Here is a 20,302-nt window from a genome sequence, read left to right as displayed (position 1 = left end):
AAATGGCAATGGTAACCAACGACCGTTCCGTTATTCCGCCCGCTTTGTCCTGTTCTTGCAATTGTAATACCGCCTTTTAAAGAAGGCGGTTACAGCTCTGCTATATAACTTCGAAGCGGGAAGGCGAGAGACGGGAAGAGAGAGAGAGAGAGAGAGAGAGAGAGATATATGAAGAAGAAGGCGGGAGGAAGTGACGGAGAGGGCGGATCGGGATCGGCGAGGCGGGCGAAGGGCTCGGAGACACAGGTGGATGTGTTGCCGAAGGAGGTCGTGTTGCAGATGGTGAAGGATATGCTCGCTCGTCTGTCCGACGAGATGGGGGACAAAGAGGAGGTCGTGGTGGAGGACGATGTGCTCCTCGCATTCACCGAGAGCACTTGTGCCTTCATCGACCATCTATGCGCCAGGTGAGTGTCTCTGTTTCCTCTCTGCTTCTCTTCTCCTGGCACGATTGATTCGTTAGGTTCTTCATGGGGTTTGGTAATGATCACAGGCTGTTTCGAAATCTTGATCGGTTATCTTACACACGTGCATTACGGTTTCGTGTAGGGCAAGGGATCTTTGCAAGCAAAGTGGGAAGGAGACGGTGGATGCTGATCACGTTCTCGACGCCCTCAAGGATATCAACTTCCCCCAATTCGTTCGAGACCTTGAAGCCGCTCTGGAGGGTTAGTCCTTTTTCTTTTGATGCAAGATTCATCCACATCGTGTTGGGTTCTCCCTCTTTCTAGTTGTCTTCTTATATGCGGTTCATCTCGGACTTCTTGCATGCTCAGCGGTTGATGGTGGAGAGTTACCACCTTCCAATCCCTATTTATTGCTTGTCGGAGTAAATGACTTGTAACTTAATAGTTTCAGAAAGGTTTCTTGAGATTGAATAGTTGATGATATATGTGTGTGTACCACTCAGCCTTGCTTAAATGTCAAAGGTGTAGTAGGTAAGGGGAGATATATTACTTTTATGTTTTCAGCATCTGAAGCTTTATTTGTGGAATACTGTTTGATGCGTGTTAGTTGCACTGACGTGTTCACTTGGGAAGATCCGGCAAATGACCCCTCTGAATTCATTCTATTGGTTTTACAGCGTTTAAAGAAGAAAATGCAGGAGAGACGTCTGAAGAGATAGCAACAACAGATGAGTGCCAGAAACAAGAAGACGAGCAGAGCAGCGAGGACAGCTAAGATGCTGGTGAGGAAAGTAGCGAGGGAAACAGTTGCCTCTGAGGAATAGAGTTCCATCTGTTCTTTTGTGTACAGTGCTGTTTTGACTGATGTGAGGATGAGGCTTTTAGTAAGTCTTCTTGAAATGTACGACTCTTTCATACCAAAGCATGCCGAGTACAAAGCCCCAACGAGCGCCAGAAAGTATCGCCTTCGGTATTTCGTGAGTTCTTAAGAGTCTCTGTTAATTTGAACTGTGCGTCAATGCATCTCATGCACGTGGCTGATGCGAGCTAAAAGAGAACTGAAAATACCAAATAGTATCCAACGTGGATTCCGTAATGTAAAGCTTTAAAGAACCACAAAAGAAAAAACTTGAATCATCACAAAATCTGAATATCCAAATTTAAAAAGGTACTGCAGTGTTTTCACAAAATAAACTCCAACGTTTCCTAAAGAAAGGATGAATTCAGCAATGCCCCCACGCCAAGGAAGCTATCCTGTGCTTAGGGTCATATCAAAATGAGACATATCTAGGCATTAGTGGCTCTTGTGTAAATCTGCTGGCTAGCATGCGCAGACACCATCCTGATGGCACCCCTTGCCATTAAATCTTTGATCGCTCTTCGCGCAAGCGACCCATTAATCTGACTCCAATACATTCACATCAATTATAAACTATTATTGGTGAGAATAGAATAGCCAGAACAAATTATTTGTGTCAAAGAAATCAAAGGTAGAATTACCACTATTTCCCTAATGCTTGATGTAGCATACATCGGGCTATATTAAAAAAAACGTAAATCATCGGCACAATTATTTGACAGGCAGTGAGACATCACAGTACTACAAAGTTCACAAGATTAATGTAGAATTCATTAATGTACTGGGCAGGAAAGACGATAATATTGGATATTAGATAACACAAGATTATCCTTTTTGCTATGACAAATAAGAATTCAGAAAGTAAAGAGTATTCCAAATTCATAAATAAAATAACTTGGTTTATAAACTACAAAACCAAAATGCAAGCCCATGGATGGTACACCAACATCCAACATCTAGTCTAGCAAATCTGAAGTAACAGCAGATGTGCACCAAAATATCAAATACTTCAACGAACGAAGCCATGCAGGCCAGCATACAAAAAAGTAAATGCATGGAAGAGTCAGTTGGAAGCATTTTTGAACCAGGGAAAAAAAAAATCTAGCCTTCTTTACAGATATAACAACCTAAAGATATGTCAGTGCCCACTAAGGCTCCTATGCTTTCAAGCTATCTCTAGGTGCCAAGCGACCAATAAGTGCCTAGATGATCTTACACCCAGAAGTTACCCCTTAATTGTAAGCCATCTAAACCCTACAGCTCACTTTTTCTCTTCAGCAATTAGTTAGTTGTTATAGAAAGATAATAAGAGAAGGCTATCATTTTGACTAACAAAGTATAAAAAATAGTTGTCCCACATAACAGTGCAACAAACAAGAATAATGCAAATAAATTGCTTGGCAAAGTCCTCTTTTTCAAAAAGAAAATTTTACTCCTCCCATTCACTAAATCTTTATAATTAATATTTAGATTTCAGTTTAGCCATGTTTATATTAGTATCTTTCATCTAATATCGTAAAAAGCATTTTCCAAAAACTTTCTTGTACAAGGTCAATGTATACTGCATGTACATTTGATAAACACACAAAAACTGTGTTATTTTTAAGGTGATTTCTCTAGATGTCTGTCTCACAAAGATGTGTCTCCAACCACTCAATAGATCCATGAAACACTACACTAAAAGGATATACAAATACGATATACAGCAAAGACAGTAGACAACAACAAAATACGTTTGGGTATCAATCATCAGACTCATATTACAACCAAAAGACTCATCCCTCAAGCAGACCAAACATAAGCTATCACAGGTCTGCTTTTGTGAAAATTATACGCTAAGAAAGATGTATATCTCACCTAATTCTATAAAGTTATAATGTTACTACATCTTACATAAATCATAACAATAAGCTACAAAGATTATATAAGCCTGAGATCTGCTTTTGTGAAAATTATACACTAAGCAAGATATACATATCTCACCTAATTCGACAAAGTTATTATGTTACTATGTTTTACATAAATTATAACAATTAAGCTACAAAAATATATAAGCAATAGATGGAGAAGTAAATCGGAATTCATACCCTCAATCTCTCAGACAGCACCGAGGGAGTAATCTGCTTATACTTGGGGACTTCGGAGAGCATCTTATCATAGTTCGCCTGATCAAAGAGAACCGCGTTGTTCACCTTCTCCTTCTGCTTTCCCTTGCTCCATTTCTGCATCCAAAACCCTAATATATCAATCCGATCCATCAACTCAAGAAAAAAAACTAGCTTTGAAGCAAAGCAAGATGAAAACATCATTTAACTCTTTCTACGAAAGAGAAATCGTCAAATAGACAGAAATCGGAACAAAACCCTTATGATAATCCTGGTTTCGTCCGATTACCTTCTTCTTCTGCTTTCCTCCGCCAGACTTGGCCGGTTTCGAAGACGGTGGCGGAGCTTTGTCCTTCTTCGGCGCCTACAGAATCGAGAAGACATCGAGCTAACAGTGATTGGAGGAACAATAGAGTTACCATCAAAGAACAGAGATCCTAACTACCATCCCGCTGTAGAAGTCCAAGGATCCTTTCTATCGAAGAAGGGAGCAACAACACCACCGTCCGTCGCCGCCTCCCCAGGAGCGTTAGGAATCCGTCGGATAAATGGGTGCTTCGAAAGATAGGGCTTCATCGGGGTGAGCTGGCCGAGAGATGAAGAGATCTGGACCGTTAATTCTGACCGACACTATCACATTGGAAGATCCCAGCCTTTGATCTTTGATGATCCTACGGTCGTTAAGAAAGGTCAGCAAGGGTAGTTTCGGTACACTGCACCAAAAAAAAGAAAAATCGAGGGAGGAGGAGGAGAAAGAAAGAGATAAAAGAAAATAAAAATAAAAAAGTGAAAAAAGATAGAATATTTATATCGAAAGATAATATTAAAATATTAAAAAAATAAAAATAAAAATAAAAATAATAAATAGGAATTTGTAAATAGTAATATACTTATCTTCGAGGTGTCTGTGAGAGGAAGCGGCATTACGACCGTTTTTCCTTCTCGGATCGAGCTCCACAAGCCCTCGGATTTGGATCATCACGGCCAGGTGAAGAAGGACAAGGTACTCTTCTTCTCTTCCTCATTTCTTGGTCTCTAATTGGTCGGAATCGTCGATCGATTTGTGCTTTCGTTCGCTTATTGGATCCTTTCAAGTTTGTTGGCGTTCCTGCAAGTGATTCTGTTGTTAGATGCTCATTCTTCTGATCTTTATTTCGATGATGATGACGGTCGAGGAGTGATGTGGTTGAGGCGTTTCTTCTGTAACCTGTTCCCTGCTCTGCTTGTTCTTGGATCATTGGGTCCTGGTCCTCATGGTCGATCATAGTCACAATTGTAGGACGGGGGAGTATATTAATTTCCAGGAGACCAATTTCTAATTCAACATCCTAACCTTTTAGAATGGCAAGTAAAATGTGGATCGAGGAAGCAATCTGGAATCTCATTGGAGCCCTAAGCGGATAGATACATAAGATTCTTGATGAAGGCTGCATGGAGAAGTGGAAAGCTGTTATGAAATTAACCATAATTATTTCACTTCTACTAAATATATATGTTTATATCATTTTAAATGATTCTATCTCATTTTATCTCCATACCTAATTATTTATAAATAAAAATATTTTTTTTCTTATCTATTCTAATCACTCTATATATTCACCTCGTTATTTTTATCTCAGCCATAAATATTTTATATATGTTATTTTTTATTATTCACATTTAAATCCATAAATGCTAGTCCAATAAAAATCTTATATTTTTATTTTAGTATCAAAGATATTCGATGATCAACTCTTGATGCTCTTTATCGTCTTAATCATTATGTTTTTATTTTATAAATATTTTTTTTAATTCTTTCATCTTCCTAAATAATTGATCCAAAAGCTTCGTAGAAGAAGGGAATGGTGTAATAGTTATATTGTTTTAAGAGCCTAATTGTAAATAGAAATTTTGAGAAGGAATAAATTATAAAAGAATAGAAATTTTAAGGGAAAGAAGAAAAAACAAAAAAGGAAAGGAACGACACAGCGCAAGAAAGGAAAGAAACAGAGGAGGAAGAAACGAAACGGTGAAGGGGGAAAAGAGAAGAAAGGCTTCGTTTTTGGCATTACAGAATTCTGATTAGAGATCAGAAAATTAATTTAGGTATGGTTTTAAATTGTTAAGCTTTTCTGTTACTTAGATTACTAAATATGATTATTAATTATCTAATTTAAGCTTTCTAAGTTAATAAGATCCTTAATGATATTAACTTTTAAATAGCATTAGCTTAATGTTAGAAACAATGATTCTGATTAAATAAAAAGAGGACAAGTGGTAATGTAGGAAAAAGAAAAAAAGATAAAGCATGTATTAACAAGCAGTAAATGTGCTTACAGTGTATTTAGGAATTGATAAAATTTCAGAATAATTAGAGATAGTAACAGTCAAAAATAAAGAAGAAAAGAGAGTACAATCAAAATAATTTGCATATGATGTTTGGTTATGATTTATAGATGATCAGTGAATAATATTTTGTTTATAATTAGGAGAAGATTATTGAGTTATGGATTGAGTCCCAACATGTATCAAATAACTTTGTCTAGCCTATTTTCCAAGTAATATGTATGCTTAATGTATATGTTTGAAACTTATAGAATTGTATGATTTATACTTATTAAATAAAATATATATCGACTTTGAAAGTATTGATTCGATATTTTAATTATTAAGAATTGAAAATGATTTATTCTTACTAGTTTTACATATTATATAAATTGTTAGATTTGAAATGAAAGATAAAAAAAGAATTTATTCAAATATTTATTTTTTAAATATATTTAATATCTAAAATTGTATGACTAATATGGTTATAATCTAAACCCTATTAATAGGGGTTATACATTGGAAGATATTTAGTAACTAGTTTTCTTGGGACCTTAATAAAAGGAGATATATATTACCTATATCATGAGCGTTAAATATGGTTTTAAATGTTATCACGCGATATAATATGATTGTAGCCGTTAATAATACTGTGACTATTATTTTTGACATGTAACTTTTGTTATAATTATATATATTATGAAATTTAGATATACATCTTTAGCGATATTTATTTAAATTATGAATAATTGATCATATTCATTTGCATGAATGTGGTATTTATTCTGATATATCATTTAGCTATAATTATGACTTTGTTTACTCTAAATGAATATAAAACTTTTATATGATATTTGATAGAAATAATAAAAATGATTTGACATTTTATACGCTTTGCTTTAAAAATAAAAATTGATTGTAAAAAAAAATTATAATTATTTATTTATACACATTTGCAATAAGTTTTGATTGGTATACGAGTCATAGTGCTTATTAGGTTATTGTTTGCTCATATGTCTATTCTTGGACTAGTGTGGATATGCTATAAAGTTTTCGATGATTGTATTATGGTATATAACTTATTAGATTGTATAAGGATATATCGTTTGTTCAAGTTTTGATCATGAAATTTCTGTAGGATTTCGTATGGTTATGAGTTGTTGAAATTATTGAAGACGTAATGAATATCCATATTGAATTGTGTATGATTTTAAAATATGATGAATATTCTATGAAGGTAAATTATTTATCCAAGTTTTAGTCTTACATTCCTATTGCAAAATCTACAAGTTAAATTATTATACTGGCCTCCGGCTGGACTGAGGGCGTTACAAATGGTACAAGCTGAAACTTAATGAATGATATAACTATGGTGGCATACTAGAATGATCATATTATTATCAAAAATATTATTTTTAATTTATCAGAAATATAACTATGATGGTTTCTTATAAAATCTTTTTAATCTTAAAAATACTCAATGGTCACTCAAAAGTCTTAACCTTTCTTGTTATTTTGATCATCATATTTTTATTCTATGAATAATATTTTTATCCTTTATAAATAATTGATCCAAAAGCTTAATAACAGTGGGAAATATGAAATTGAAAGTAGAAGTGGGAATGGTACGAGAAAAAGCTTATCGGATGATATAGCTGTGATGGTACTAGAATGATGATGTTATTGTCAGAAATATGGTTTCAGTTTTTCTTTTTGTCCTTTTGCTTTAGGGATGATTCTAAAAAATGTTTGCATTTGGATGATGATCTAATTCCTAACCAGGAAAGTCTTAGACTTTTAGAATATGAGTTGAAAATTTGTTTTCTGAAAATTATGGGCATAATTATTGTGACAAAGATGGATCTGAAACCAACTAAGGCTTGTCCAAATTGTAGGGGATGAGCATTGTAGAACTCTCTCTCTCTCTCTCTCTCTCTCTCTCTTGTTAGTGAAGCACAGACACTGGTGTCTGTCTTGCTTGCTCAAATATGTCCATTGTTGTCATTCTCTTTTCTCTGTTTGTTGATTTCAATTTGCTACTGTTGTGTAGTTGTGCCTTGTTGATGGCATTTGGTCATCCATCACTTAGTATCCAGTTACTGAAACTTCAACACCACCTCTGGTGTAGATCATGTTTTCACATGGCACCATAAAGCTTTCTTTACCTCTTGCAAAGAAGTCTTCTACCAGTATAATGTTCCTTGTCATGCATCTTTTATCTTCTGAAGGCAAATATGGTAGCAGCAGAACATTGTAGAAGCTCCTTTATACCCAATCATTCCTGTCCTATCATAGATGGGAAATCAAGCAGTATCTATAGCTGCATGTACACATATGCCTACCAAAACATAACCAAAAGGCTAATTCATGTCCATATATGATGTACATCAAGCATCATTACATAGTCCTAAATTTATCCTTACCTTTCACTGGATGTTTGGGATTTCTCTACATGCGAATCTAGTTTAAAGACCTTTAATCTATGTAATTGATCAACCAGAGATTCTGGTCCCTAATTGGTGAATGCTCTTTTCTTTATGATTAGCAGTAATCATATTTATTCATGAGCTTTATCTGCCATCTTGGGTGCATTAAGACTTGTCTGACTTCAAAATCTTGATGTGTTAGTTCTACTTCGATTTAGATCGTCTCTGAAGTCTCGGCTTGTTTTGTTAACTTGGAACATGTGACTTCAAATGAATTCAGGTTCATTGTCATAAGACAAACTTATGTGGTGAAAATTGAGAGCCATTTTGATTGATTACGCTTCACATTGGGTCCGAACCCGACCGGACCGGAACGCGGCGCTCACTCGGTATCCGGCTCGGGGACTGTTCTGGTCTCGAACCCAGGCTCGGTGGGCTCCACAAATTCTCCAATAAAACGGCAGGTAGGGCTGAAGGGCACACTGACTCGGGTGACGAAGAAACATAAATCCTGTCACCATCCTTCGCAGCCGGCGGCTGAACAGATAAAAGAGGGCGCACCGATCTATACCGTGCTTTCCTCCATCCGAAAGGAGACGAGGCAGAGGGAAGGCCATGTACCATCCTTCGAGAGGAGGCGTCCGTGGTGGTCGCGATCGTAAGCTCGCTCTCTCTACCTATTGATTCTTCTGTTCTTTCGGTTATTAGGTCGACTGTTGTGCTTATCCTTCTAGGATCGGGTGTTGTAGTGATTTTTATCCTGTTTGCGTGGTCTGACTTTCACGGAGGTGACCTGCAGAGATTGATTCCTCAGGAAATTCTTGATTTTTCCTTTTTATCTGTTACTTCCATGTCCAGTTGCTCGATGATCAATTGGTGTCTTTCTTTACCTGATATCATGTGGATTTTGATTCGAGATTAATATTTGTATAGTCCACTGGAATGGAAGTAATGGGGAGGATTTGCCGTGCGGCTTTCTATTTGGAGGTTTTGATGTCTGATTTCTTCGAAAAAATTAATTGGTTTTGCGGTTTAATTGAGATTGGAAATGTTACTAATGGTTGCAGGTTCATTAAAGTCGAATTATTTTCTCAAGCACGGGATTTTTTATTAATCATGCTTTCTGAGTGCAGGTTGGGGATTACTAATCACATACTTTACCCTAGACATGCAATTGTTTTAGAAGTAATTTTAAGTATTACAGTTTAATCTTCATCAGATCTTTGAGGTGGAAGTTGTGGTAATTAGAGTTCTTTTAAAATTCGCATCCACATTCAAATCTTAATCTGTTCCATAAAGATGCCTACAGCATCCCTGCCATGCCCACTTTTTTGAACCATCACCAAGCTGTTCTCGTTTTCAGTGGAAGCAATGGGGCTTCCTTTACATTCACCTCCCAGGATGCTCTTTCAAAAACAAACCATGTTGTGACACTTTCCCCCCTCTGTGCTTTGACCATCTTTTCTTTGAAACATCTTTTTTTTTTGGTAAGTTCTTTGAAACATCTTACATGACTTTATAGAACACATAGCACCTACCTCTCCTTATCTTATAAAGCTTTACTAATGATGCCTCAAATTGTTTTGGGGCAAAGCTTACGTTTTGGTGGCCATATATTATAAGATATAATGTGGGCCTCTGTTAGCTTTCAAAGGTTTGACGTCAAAAGGCATTTGATGAAACATATATATATATATATATATATATATATATATATATAGTGTGGCAGGAATCATTATTCTTATAGTTGATTAAGTATACATCATTATCAAGTATTTGAATTAAATCATGCATGTGCTAAACTCTGGCATGTCATGGGTTAGCATCGCATGTCAGGTATCATGCATCGTCCTCTTAGGACCAATTTGGATTGTGATTTCGTCATGATGTATTGTGGTACTTTAGTCATTGTAATCCTTTGTTAAGAGCACAATTCTGTCAATTTCCTTCAACTTAAAAACTTGGTTTTATCAACCAAAGGAGTATTAAGACACATTATGGATTTTTAGTCAGTAGCTAATGAAAAACTGTCATTTTTCCAGCATAAGAGATTTGTTGTTGTAAATTCTTTATTCTGGGTGTCCACTATTTCATCCTTGTTATGGTTCTTTCATGTCTATTGAAATTTTATAGAGATTCTCCTTTTGTTGCATGAGTCTAGATTCAGTAAATTTCAATTACAACCCTATATTTCTTACAAGCCTTTGTCTAAAATCTTATTTGAATAGAGGATTTAACATCATTTATTATGTGCATTAATTAAAACTTTATTTGTCTGTTGCCAATGTGCTTGGCAAACATATTTGTTGGAAGATTGTGATATGATGCTAGCAATCTTCCACATTTAGCAGCAAATGTCGTATGACAGCATTGCATTTCGTTTAGAAAGAAGGAATATGCTAGAAATCAGTAACCATCTAACAGAAATTATCATACTCCAATTATGCTACAGTATGTTTTCTAGTTTTTTGAAACACGCCAGACTTAGAAAATGCATCTTGCTTGGAAGTGAAGAAAGTTTTTCTGTTGTTGTGTTATCATCGTCTTTACATTGTATAACTGTGTTGAATTGTTTTTTTCTATGATGTCAATTGAGTTGAATGGCATACTTTTCATATTGTTGAGGGTGTGAAATTGGGACCTAAGAGCTCTGGTTGTCTCACATTGAAGGAACTTCATAACCAATTTGTTGAAACCACAGAATTTTAGAAAGTATAGTATGTGGGTTAAGCTATTAAATAAGAGTTATGATATGAGGAAAAAAGAAAACATTCTCAAATGACAAAATATTGCTGCAAATGGACTCTTTTGATATTTTGAGCTTCTTTGTTTACTCATTGTTTCCTGTCTACATATATCTACAATGATCCACCATGCTCTCAAGTGCCTTCTCAGCCATGCTCCCTCCAAAAGCTCTACTATGTGTCCACACTCACTTTAGTTCCTTGTTTTGCTACATGGCCATTGTCTTCCTGTATCCCTGGCCGCAGCGATCACTTCCCTCTCTTTTACAACCATGTTCCTGTCTCCCATATTCCCTTGTAGCTCTCAAATTTTGAAGAAAAAGCACCACCAGCACTTATCGCTATGTCATTGCTGTGCTCTTCCATGAACTCCCTGGTCCACTTTTCTCAGTGTCAGCTGAGGCCGCATCTCTCCTTTTTTCTTCACCCCTTTCTTGTTTCAGTGGTTAAAACGTTTAGGAAGGGGTTGAAACAGATTGTGTCATTTTCGGAGATTCTAATTAAAGCTGATAGAAACACTGAACTTCATTGCTATATCCTACAACTAACTAGCATGACATTGCAAAAAACAACTTAACTGTGGGTAGAAGTATTTTTTTAACTAGATAGGTTTGTCTATATTTTGTGCCAATTGAATTTGCAACATTGTGTTACACCTGGCAATTATCATCTTGTCTATTGCTCTTTGTTATCATTCAGCAAGTGGTAAATCAGGGTTGCTATAGTAAGTGGTAAATCAGGGTTGAAATTGGGCAAGGAAAAATCTTCTGTTTTTATTTTATGCCACATGGACTAACATATGAATACATGAGAGATGTGAAGAGGATAGGATATTTCATTTGCTTCTACATCGCTTTTTATAATATACATAAGCTTGTGGATCTTCAAGATTGGAAATATTTTGTTACAAATGTAAAATGTGAAAAAATTAAGCATACAGCTTTTGTGAGTTTACAGTTCCTTGATCCATATATATTTATCTCAGTGAGACTAAATGCCTTTAGTTCAGTGAGGCTAAATGCTTTGTTATAAAATTTATATGTAAAATGTGAAAAAATTAAGCTTACAGCTTTTGTGAGTTTGCAGCTGTTTGTTCCATATGTATTCATTTCAGTGAGACTGAACGCGTTGTCCTAAAATCTATATGTGATGTGATGATTGTTGGGTATTTAGTTTTAGGCCCTTTTAGCTTTCATTTCTGTTGTTCATCTCTATTATTCATTTCTTGTGTGAGAATTGTGACTTGTAAGTGTCCAGTGTTATTCTATTTGTGAACTTTTGGATCTAAATCACATAAGCATAATCATAATCTTTGTAATGGTGTATAAATATATCTGATTATGTGTCTATTTATTGTTATCTTAAGCTTTATCATGCCTCCCAGTTGAATAAACACACTCATAAGGCTTTCAAGTTTGGTCAAGTTTTTGAATTCTCAAATATTGCCATGTTACAAAAATATTTGGGTTTTTTCTGAAATTTATATTTGATCTAATATGCCTATCATGAATTCTATCTACCAACTACATAAATAAAAATGATGTTCTGGTTGTTTTTCTTTACATGTGCTACAGTTATATGTGACTATTTCCTTTTGTTGATACTTTGTGCGGCCTATGCGTTAAATTTTTTATAATACTGCCTGAGGAAGTTTTTTCTTCTTTTTAATTTCAAATAACTCTATGCCTTCAAATGGACAGTTCCTTGCTATTTTTTTTATATTCCATCAAAATCGACCCTAATTTGGAGAGTTTTATTTCATATATTGATATTTTATCACAGAATTCAAGTGGGATGATGTGAAGGTTGATAAGCATCGTGAGAACTATCTTGGTCATAGTATCAAGGCTCCTGTCGGTAGATGGCAAAAAGGTAATGCATTAGTTGATCTGTATGGATTTGTTATAACTTAGGCTGTTGCTTGTATATATTATTGCAATGGCTTGTAATCTTTGCATCTGTCAGTTGCAAATGCTACAAATCTGTTGGCTTTTTGTTACTACCGTTTGCACACTTCAACTATTTTCCACTATAGTCAACTTTGTTTTGCATCACATGCTCCAGCAGTAATTCATTGTCACTAACTCAAAGTTCTCTTAAGTAACCATCAGTGACATAATATTGAGTTCTGATAACTCCTTTTAATTGACACTTGTCTTTTCAAATGTGATGCTCAGTTTATGGTTCCTTTAGATTTAAACATGCTGCAACATGGTTTAACTGACAGAATTATGGGGATCATAATTTGATACAATAAAAGATTGACTGAGATCGTACCCATCTTTTTCATGAAGATATTAAGAATTTGTAATCGGTGACACTGCTGAATATGTTTGGTTATCCTGTGAATCTATTATTTTAGTTGGGATGATGGACCATATTCATTTCCTTCCTAGAATTAGGACTACGCCCTTTGGATCTGGCATCTGCTCTTCTTACCTTACCAAGAGGTTCTTAGTATTATTAGTTTGGACATGAATATAAACCTAGTTTCTGAAAGTTCATTTATATCAAGATATTTTCCCAGTCTAAAATCAATGACTACTTCGTGGGTAATTTCTTACATGCAGTGTATATGCAAGTCCAAAAATTCAACTTTAAGAAAAAATTAAGCTACATAGGTCTGTGATTCTTTTACCTCATAAGCATGTTTCTCTAAGTTTCAAAACTGATGTAATTTATTTCTCCTTTCTCTTCTTTATTCAAAATATTAGCTGGAGCCTTGATCTGGTTTAGGGTTGGATGCAACATTATGTTTTTCTTTGCTGTGCCTATTTTGGTTGGCATTGGATCACCTTGCACCTGTCTTCATAGGTGTTGCTAGAAGCCTAGAACCAAGTCACCTATAAACATCAAATATTGCTGCATCCAACCCAACTTCATCTACTTTGATTAGCTGCATTTGGAAATGTTGTGGTTATTTCAAAGCAATTCTTTACAAGATGTGCAAATATTATATGTATTGCTGAATTATCTGCTCTGAACCTTGCCTTCGGAGTTATGATCATTGTTTTTCAGATCAATAGATGTTAGATATTCTTTTTATCATCTTCCATCAGGGAAGGATCTATTCTGGTACGCCAGAGACAAGAAATCTGATGGAGCAGAATCAGATGCAATCAAAGAGGAAATAAGAAGGGTCAAGGAAGAAGAAGAACAGGCGATGCGTGAGGCTCTTGGTTTGGCACCCAAGCGTGCTAGCCGGTCTCAAGGCAACCGGCTAGATAAGCATGAGTATGCAGAACTTATAAAGAGAGGATCCACTGCAGAGGATTTGGGCGCTGGCCATGCTGAGGCAGCACAAGTCCAAGGCCTTGGCTTATACAAGTAAGATTCTTGTTACAATTGCTTTAAGCTTGGCAATCATTTTGTTGGCTCCTCCTGATGTTCCTATAGCTCATCAACTTAAATAAAGCCTTTGAACCTGAGTTATCTGTATCAAGTTGCTTTAGAAAATGATTTGAAGATTGTATTAATGATGTCCAACAAAACATGTATTTGCCATCTTGTTGAATAAAAATTCCACATGTTGCTGCAGGTTGCCTCTAAACCACCCAGAGTCAAGCTCACAACCAGACCACTTGAAGGAGATTGCACCTGGCAAGGATGATGATGCATCCACTGTAGCAAGCGATGCAGAACTCTCCGAGGGAGACCGCAGGAAGAAGAGACGGCACGAAGAGAGGAGAGACGAGGTGAAGATGTGTGAAGAGAGGAGAGATGAGAAGAGGAGACGGGAGAAGCACGAGAAAAAACGGTTTCATGATCCAAGTGAGAAGCAGAAGCATCAGCATCAGCATCAGCATCGCCACAGAGAGAAGGGGAAGAGGAGGCATGATTCCAACTGATAGCTCTGGTGACCGCGTCGTTCCTCAACGAACAGTTGCCAATTTGTGAAAGGATGTTATTTCTATCTTCCAAGTTTAGCTATTGTTTTCGGAAAGGATGTTATTTCTTGTTGACATGTATCACACCATCCAAACACAATTACATCTAGCCGGATGGTTAAAGCATCATGTGTGCGATTTATAGTTTGAATTACGTGGTTAGTGTTTGGTGTGCATAATCTTTATATTATGCATCATGATAAACAACAAAGGATTTGTTCGTCTCGTCGGCTTTTATTTAAACTTCGATACGCCGAAACGAAAAGGACAACGTGAAACATGTTCCAAGATTGAGCATCAGAGTAGTTATCTGTTTCTTCTTTTTGTATTTTTGGCTGACGAAGCTGTTGGGAACAGCATACCAAATTGTGTTCCATGATGATTTCATGCAACGCTGTGGAGCAATCATTGCCACTGGAGGTCCTCTTCCGCTAGCCTGTGTGGTTGGTTGATAATGATCTATCTAAAGATTGGCTTTCGATTAATTGCCCACAATCTTGATCGTGTATTCGGGTGTGTAGAGAATTCTTGCACCTCATGCTGCGAATGACTTCAAATAATAGCCTTCAGTTGATATCCTGTTTGCCCAATTAGCCGTAGGCTGGAGGAACACATACAGTTCTGCAGAGAACACCCAGTGGAAACGAGCCAAGTCAAATAGAAAGCTCAGACTACGGAAGCTAATCGACTAATGATGTCGAACAGTTTGACATCCGTCGTCCATTTGCAACACCATACAGCGTCGATGAGATATGTACGATTAGGAGAGGTGTAGATGGGTTTCGGAGTGGTTCTCCTGGTCGATGACGTCGAGGAAGATGGGGTCGACGACGACATGGCTGTCGACGTGGACACTGAAGCGGTGCGCCCACCAGAGGACTTGGGCGGTGCCGGAGATGTCAACGGAGGCGTCGAGGGTCATCTGACGGCGGGCGGCGTCGGCGAGGAGTCTCGGGATGTGGTGGGCGAGCTCGAGGCCGTAAAGGCGGGCCGGGAGGTGGAGGAGCTGGCAGGACATGGCGGGTTGGGAGCCGGCGTCGAGGAGGGCGGAGCCGAGGTGGGAGCCGGCGTAAAATATGGAGATGATGGCGGAAGCGTAGTGGATGGGGACGAGGTTGGGGTTGGTGACGTGGACGGTGAGGGTGAGGTCGACGTCGAGGAGGGGGAGGTTGAGGCGGAAGGAGGAGAGGGTGATGGAGATGAGGTGGAAGGTGGGGTCTCTTGGCCGACCGAGGACGACGACGGTGGCCGCCGCAGCCGAGGCGGCGCCCACCAGGGCGGAGCTCCAGCTCCAGCCACGCTGTCGCAGGGCCATTCCTTTTCCTGCTGCTGCGTCTGGAAACGGTGGAAGGATAGGAGAGCTGTTGGATTGCGCATTCTTTCTATGATTCGTCTGATGGACGGCTGAAACTACGGAAGCATCTTCTGATGGACGACTGTGAGACCTCGACGGAGGCCATATCGCCGTTATATTGAATATTGAGACGGAGGTCCACAAACCGTGTATCAGAGATGCACGGGAAGGCGTTTGTTGAATTGCAGATGTGGAACAAATGGCGTACGAGTCACCAAAGGAACGGCTGCCTTTGTTTCTTAATCATCCACGTGGCTCGATCATTGGGCAGATTCTATTTCTTCACTGCTGATAGTATTGTGTCTCGTCATGTGTCGAGTTATTATTGATAGATAAGATTTCCCTTATAAAATTTTTTTATTAACAATTTATTTGATTTTCTTCTTAGAAATACGAATATGTGACATCATTATGATATGAATACATAAATACACTAAATCTTGAGAAGTAATTTCCAATAGAACACAAGGTCTAATCACTAGTGTCGCTTGTTTGCCTTCCTCCGATCTATGAAGAGGATACATTAATACACTCCTAAGGTTTGCATCCTACACATTTGTGACAAAAAAATATCTTATTATGTTGAATTTCCAGTGAATCGGAAAAATCCGTTAATTAAAAAATATTTTTAATTTTACTTTTTTGCCCATGGGAAAACAACAATTTGGTGCCTTAGAAGTTTCTACAAATACAATGTGCAACATCCCGTTAATTTTCTAATAAAAACCTAACATATCATTAATAATCCACGTCCCATGGATTAAATTTGGACCTGAGAAATAATATCATATTATTGGAAGTTTGTCCATTATAAATTAGCTTTTACAATGAGATATCAACAAGCAATTATGTACTACCGACAAATTAATATGATAAAATTCTTTGACTATTAATAGCAAGGTGTTATGAATGAATCTCGTCTCAACCATTTATATTTATAAAAAAAATCATAATAATTTTTAAGAACTAAATCAAACAAAAAATAAAATAAATTTTAATTTATTTCCATAGCTAGGTTTGAGATGGTTGTGCCATCAAATCAGTCCAAATGAGATTGCTCATTGCTAAACTTTAAGAAAAGATATGTTTCTTTATCATAAAGGGAAATCTCTCTCTCTCTCTCTCTCTCTCTCTCTCTCTCTATATATATATATATATATATATATATATATATACATTCTTTGAAGACTTAAAAATTTTGTGCATAAGTTATTGTGGTTAATCTCTATTAATTACTGTAGATTTATTATTATTTAAAACTCTAATTGAAAATAATATCATTTGATAACTAACTAGGATGCTAAAAAAAAGAAGTATTTTAGGTATTTTAATTTTTTTTTGAGCTCTAGCAAAGTAATATAAGTTGTAGTTAGGAGTGACAAACCTATACCTTATGGATGTGGACAATAGTGCACACACACATAAGCTTTATTGAAGTTTATATGATGAATATGCTATTTTCAAATTTGCAATAATAAATATGTATAAAAAATTTCCATTATAAATTCATTTTAAATGGGATTTATTGCTGCTACTAAACAAACGAGAAAAAAATGTATTTGCAATCATTAACCGTTCATCAGTCAAGATCAGATTAAAAAATATGTCCTATAGCACAAATCCTTAATGCAAATTGAACAATTATTACATGACTTCACAGAAATTATTACATGCCCCAAAATGTAAAATTTTGGAATAGGGCTTTTTGACAACATATTTTTCATCCCTATGAATGCTTCTTAAACACATGATCATGATAAACATGATAATTGGTAATGCCCATATTGCATATGAAGATAATGAAATTTTGACTATAGATTTATAATATTCCATTGAGTATTAAGATTTAATTAGGTTCATGAATTTTGTAACATCAAGGACAAAATAAAGGACCTTTGATGGAGATTTTGAAAGGAAGATTGTTCCTACGCTGATGATAAGTCATTCCTAAGTATTATACGAAGGTCCTCGATGCCTCTCCTCACTCATATGTTATATGAACCCATCACTACCAAAATATAGAGAAGAAGAAGAGACAAGGTTTATGATAAAAGTTTATGTTTTAGAAGAAAAATTTATGAATCACATCATAGAATTTTTTGATATATTCACTATTATTTGACATGTAAAGCTGTCAGGGGTTCGGTGTTAGCCTATGTCTAACATCCGAGCTAATATTCGAACTTGTCACAAGTATGATAATGGAAGAATATCTTTTTTTTCTTATCTTTTTTAAAATTTTCACATATCGTCTACCATAGAAAGGATAATAGATAGAATCTACTGTTTGTTATAACCCAAATCAAGAAACTTATTTTGTTGGTGAATATAGAACCTTATATATTATTGCAGGGGGAAGCAATCATGCATAAAGAAATCAAACACAGTAGTAGCATGTCACTTAACATTACTCATGCTTGGAGATGGAGTAGCAAGCCAAGCTCGACAAGGGGTTTCTAGTCAAGAATTGCCTGTCCATGACAAAGTTGTGCCCACTCACATATCGAGACTCATCATTGGCCAGGTACATCATCACCTTCACCACATCGTCCACCTTGAGCCTCACCCCTTGAATATCATGTGCTCCTCCATGCTGGTTGGCCAGCTCCTCCTCCCCATGTTGAATGCCTTCATCACTAGTGACGTGGGAAGCATATGTTGAGATTAAACTTAATTTATTCAAAGATTGTTTTACTTGATCATCTTGGATGAAAAAAGATTTTGAAATCTTAAAAAAGGCATGAATCTTTTTAAAAGTTTGAAGAATATCTTAGATATTTTAGAAGAAGGTAAAATCCTCTTGGAAGATATTATAATCCCTCATGAGTTCATATATCTAAGGAGTTGTCAATGTCTTATAAAGAGAAAAGATATCATCTTGAAAGTTAGGGTATCCTTACTTTTTTATTTTTTATGAATATAGTCTTATACTCTCATCTCTTATAAATTGATAAGAGAATGTCATTATGACCATAAGCTTAAATATTTGAACCCAACAAAGTTAGACTTGTATCTTCTTCCTCAACCACTCTTCTTCACAACTCTATACAATTTCTAACAAAGTAGTATCAAAGTCAAGATGACTACCAACATATCATTCACTATCTTCTGTCCCACTAACAATTATGAAAATTAGAGCATCAATTGAAAACCTTACTTGGATCACAAGATGTGTGGGAGAAATAGAAAAATGATACATTGAGCCCCAAGATAAAGCTATACTTATGACGAGTCAAAAAGATTCCTCAAGAGACATGAGAAAGAGATAAAAGAAAACTCTTTTCTTGATCTATCAATGGCGGAGCATTTGAAAAGATGGTCATCACTGCCAACTTCAAGCAAACATAAGAAATCTTTTAAAATTCCTATATAAGAATAGAAAAGGTGAAGAAAGTACGATTCCAAAATCTAAGGGGTAAGTTTAAAGCATTGAAGATGAAGGAGATGGAGTCCATTTCGACTACTTCGTAATAATCTTGGTCATTGTTAACTAACTAAGAAAAAATGATGAGATATTACTAGATAATCGAGTAGTGGGGAAATTCCTAAGATCATTAGATACAAAGTTTGACTATGTTATGATGGCCATGGAAGAATCAAAGGATCTTGAAGTCATGACCACTGATGAGCTTATGAGCTCCTTATAAGCTCATAAACAAATAATTCAAAAAAAGCAAGAATAAATAGAACAAGTTCTTCAAAGAAATCTTTTTCTTAAAGATAAGAATGAAGATATTAAAGGAGAAAGAACATAAAGACATAATGATCATGATCCTAGGCATGGTAGAGGCCAAGAATAAGCACAACACAACAATGATGATAAAGAATACCTTAAGAAAAAAGGTGAAAGAGATGGTTCTTCAAGAGGAAGAAGGTATAACAAATCCAAAGTTTATTATTATACTTATGATAATATTGGTCATAATTCATCAGAATATTGGTATAATGATTCTAACCAAGTTGTTGAGAAAACTAGCTATGTAAAGAAGGATAAAAAAGAGGATGATTTTATTTTATTACTAGTATAAAAGGAAGACCTTTGCTAATTGGATAGTAGAGCAAGCAATCATATGTGTGGGCAAAAGTATATATTTATGGAGCTAGATGAAGAAGACAATAGATAAGTATTTTTTGGAGACTTCTCAAGTGTGGAAATAAAGGAAAAAGATAAAATTCTTATGTAAGCCAAAAATAGAAGCATCATTTTATTGCTAAT

At 36.0% G+C, this 20,302-nt stretch overlaps 4 protein-coding genes across 4 annotated transcripts; 2 read left to right on the top strand and 2 right to left on the bottom strand.

The window, feature by feature from the left end:
• The first annotated feature begins 168 nt into the window (after positions 1–168).
• Positions 169–1,371, top strand: LOC103973820 (DNA polymerase II subunit B4-like). Its single transcript, XM_009388481.3, has 3 exons — positions 169–407; positions 550–668; positions 1,085–1,371. Exons 1-3 carry the CDS (start codon positions 169–171, stop codon positions 1,180–1,182), a joined length of 456 nt encoding a protein of 151 aa, XP_009386756.2. The 3' UTR covers positions 1,183–1,371.
• Positions 1,372–1,544: 173 nt separating this feature from the next.
• LOC135676625 (small ribosomal subunit protein eS25-like) lies at positions 1,545–3,965 on the bottom strand. Its single transcript, XM_065188009.1, has 4 exons — positions 3,817–3,965; positions 3,661–3,735; positions 3,354–3,488; positions 1,545–1,808 (listed from the first exon to the last, which is right to left on the bottom strand). The coding sequence occupies exons 1-4, from the start codon at positions 3,817–3,819 to the stop codon at positions 1,695–1,697; spliced, it is 327 nt and encodes a 108-aa protein (XP_065044081.1). The 5' UTR covers positions 3,820–3,965; the 3' UTR covers positions 1,545–1,694.
• A 303-nt stretch (positions 3,966–4,268) lies between these two features.
• On the top strand, positions 4,269–14,886 carry LOC135676614 (uncharacterized). The gene is made up of 5 exons (XM_065187986.1): positions 4,269–4,374; positions 8,382–8,759; positions 12,628–12,717; positions 13,905–14,172; positions 14,384–14,886. Exons 2-5 carry the CDS (start codon positions 8,717–8,719, stop codon positions 14,691–14,693), a joined length of 711 nt encoding a protein of 236 aa, XP_065044058.1. The 5' UTR covers positions 4,269–4,374; positions 8,382–8,716; the 3' UTR covers positions 14,694–14,886.
• Positions 14,887–15,283: 397 nt separating this feature from the next.
• On the bottom strand, positions 15,284–16,212 carry LOC135676619 (uncharacterized). The gene is made up of 2 exons (XM_065187996.1): positions 15,491–16,212; positions 15,284–15,353 (listed from the first exon to the last, which is right to left on the bottom strand). Exon 1 carries the CDS (start codon positions 16,045–16,047, stop codon positions 15,493–15,495), a length of 555 nt encoding a protein of 184 aa, XP_065044068.1. The 5' UTR covers positions 16,048–16,212; the 3' UTR covers positions 15,284–15,353; positions 15,491–15,492.
• Between the last annotated feature and the right edge of the window lie 4,090 nt (positions 16,213–20,302).

This window comes from Musa acuminata, chromosome BXJ1-1 (genome assembly GCF_036884655.1).
Source record: "Musa acuminata AAA Group cultivar baxijiao chromosome BXJ1-1, Cavendish_Baxijiao_AAA, whole genome shotgun sequence".
Taxonomy (NCBI): domain Eukaryota; kingdom Viridiplantae; phylum Streptophyta; class Magnoliopsida; order Zingiberales; family Musaceae; genus Musa; species Musa acuminata.
This window is presented reverse-complemented; position numbering and strand designations above follow the sequence as displayed.

Excerpts from the sequence above, each read along its gene's own strand:
- LOC103973820 (XM_009388481.3), top strand. The coding sequence starts at position 169 with ATGAAGAAGAAGGCGGGAGGAAGTGACGGAGAGGGCGGATCGGGATCG. Across the intron at positions 408-549 it reads ATCGACCATCTATGCGCCAG|GGCAAGGGATCTTTGCAAGC; the intron begins GTGAGTGTCTCT and ends GGTTTCGTGTAG. Across the intron at positions 669-1,084 it reads CCTTGAAGCCGCTCTGGAGG|CGTTTAAAGAAGAAAATGCA; the intron begins GTTAGTCCTTTT and ends TTGGTTTTACAG.
- LOC135676625 (XM_065188009.1), bottom strand. Across the intron at positions 3,489-3,660 it reads GAGGAAAGCAGAAGAAGAAG|AAATGGAGCAAGGGAAAGCA; the intron begins GTAATCGGACGA and ends TTTTGGATGCAG. Across the intron at positions 1,809-3,353 it reads TGCTGTCTGAGAGATTGAGG|ATTAATGGGTCGCTTGCGCG; the intron begins GTATGAATTCCG and ends TATTGGAGTCAG.
- LOC135676614 (XM_065187986.1), top strand. The coding sequence starts at position 8,717 with ATGTACCATCCTTCGAGAGGAGGCGTCCGTGGTGGTCGCGATC. Across the intron at positions 8,760-12,627 it reads CGTCCGTGGTGGTCGCGATC|AATTCAAGTGGGATGATGTG; the intron begins GTAAGCTCGCTC and ends ATTTTATCACAG. Across the intron at positions 12,718-13,904 it reads TGTCGGTAGATGGCAAAAAG|GGAAGGATCTATTCTGGTAC; the intron begins GTAATGCATTAG and ends ATCTTCCATCAG.
- LOC135676619 (XM_065187996.1), bottom strand. The coding sequence starts at position 16,047 with ATGGCCCTGCGACAGCGTGGCTGGAGCTGGAGCTCCGCCCTGGTGGGC.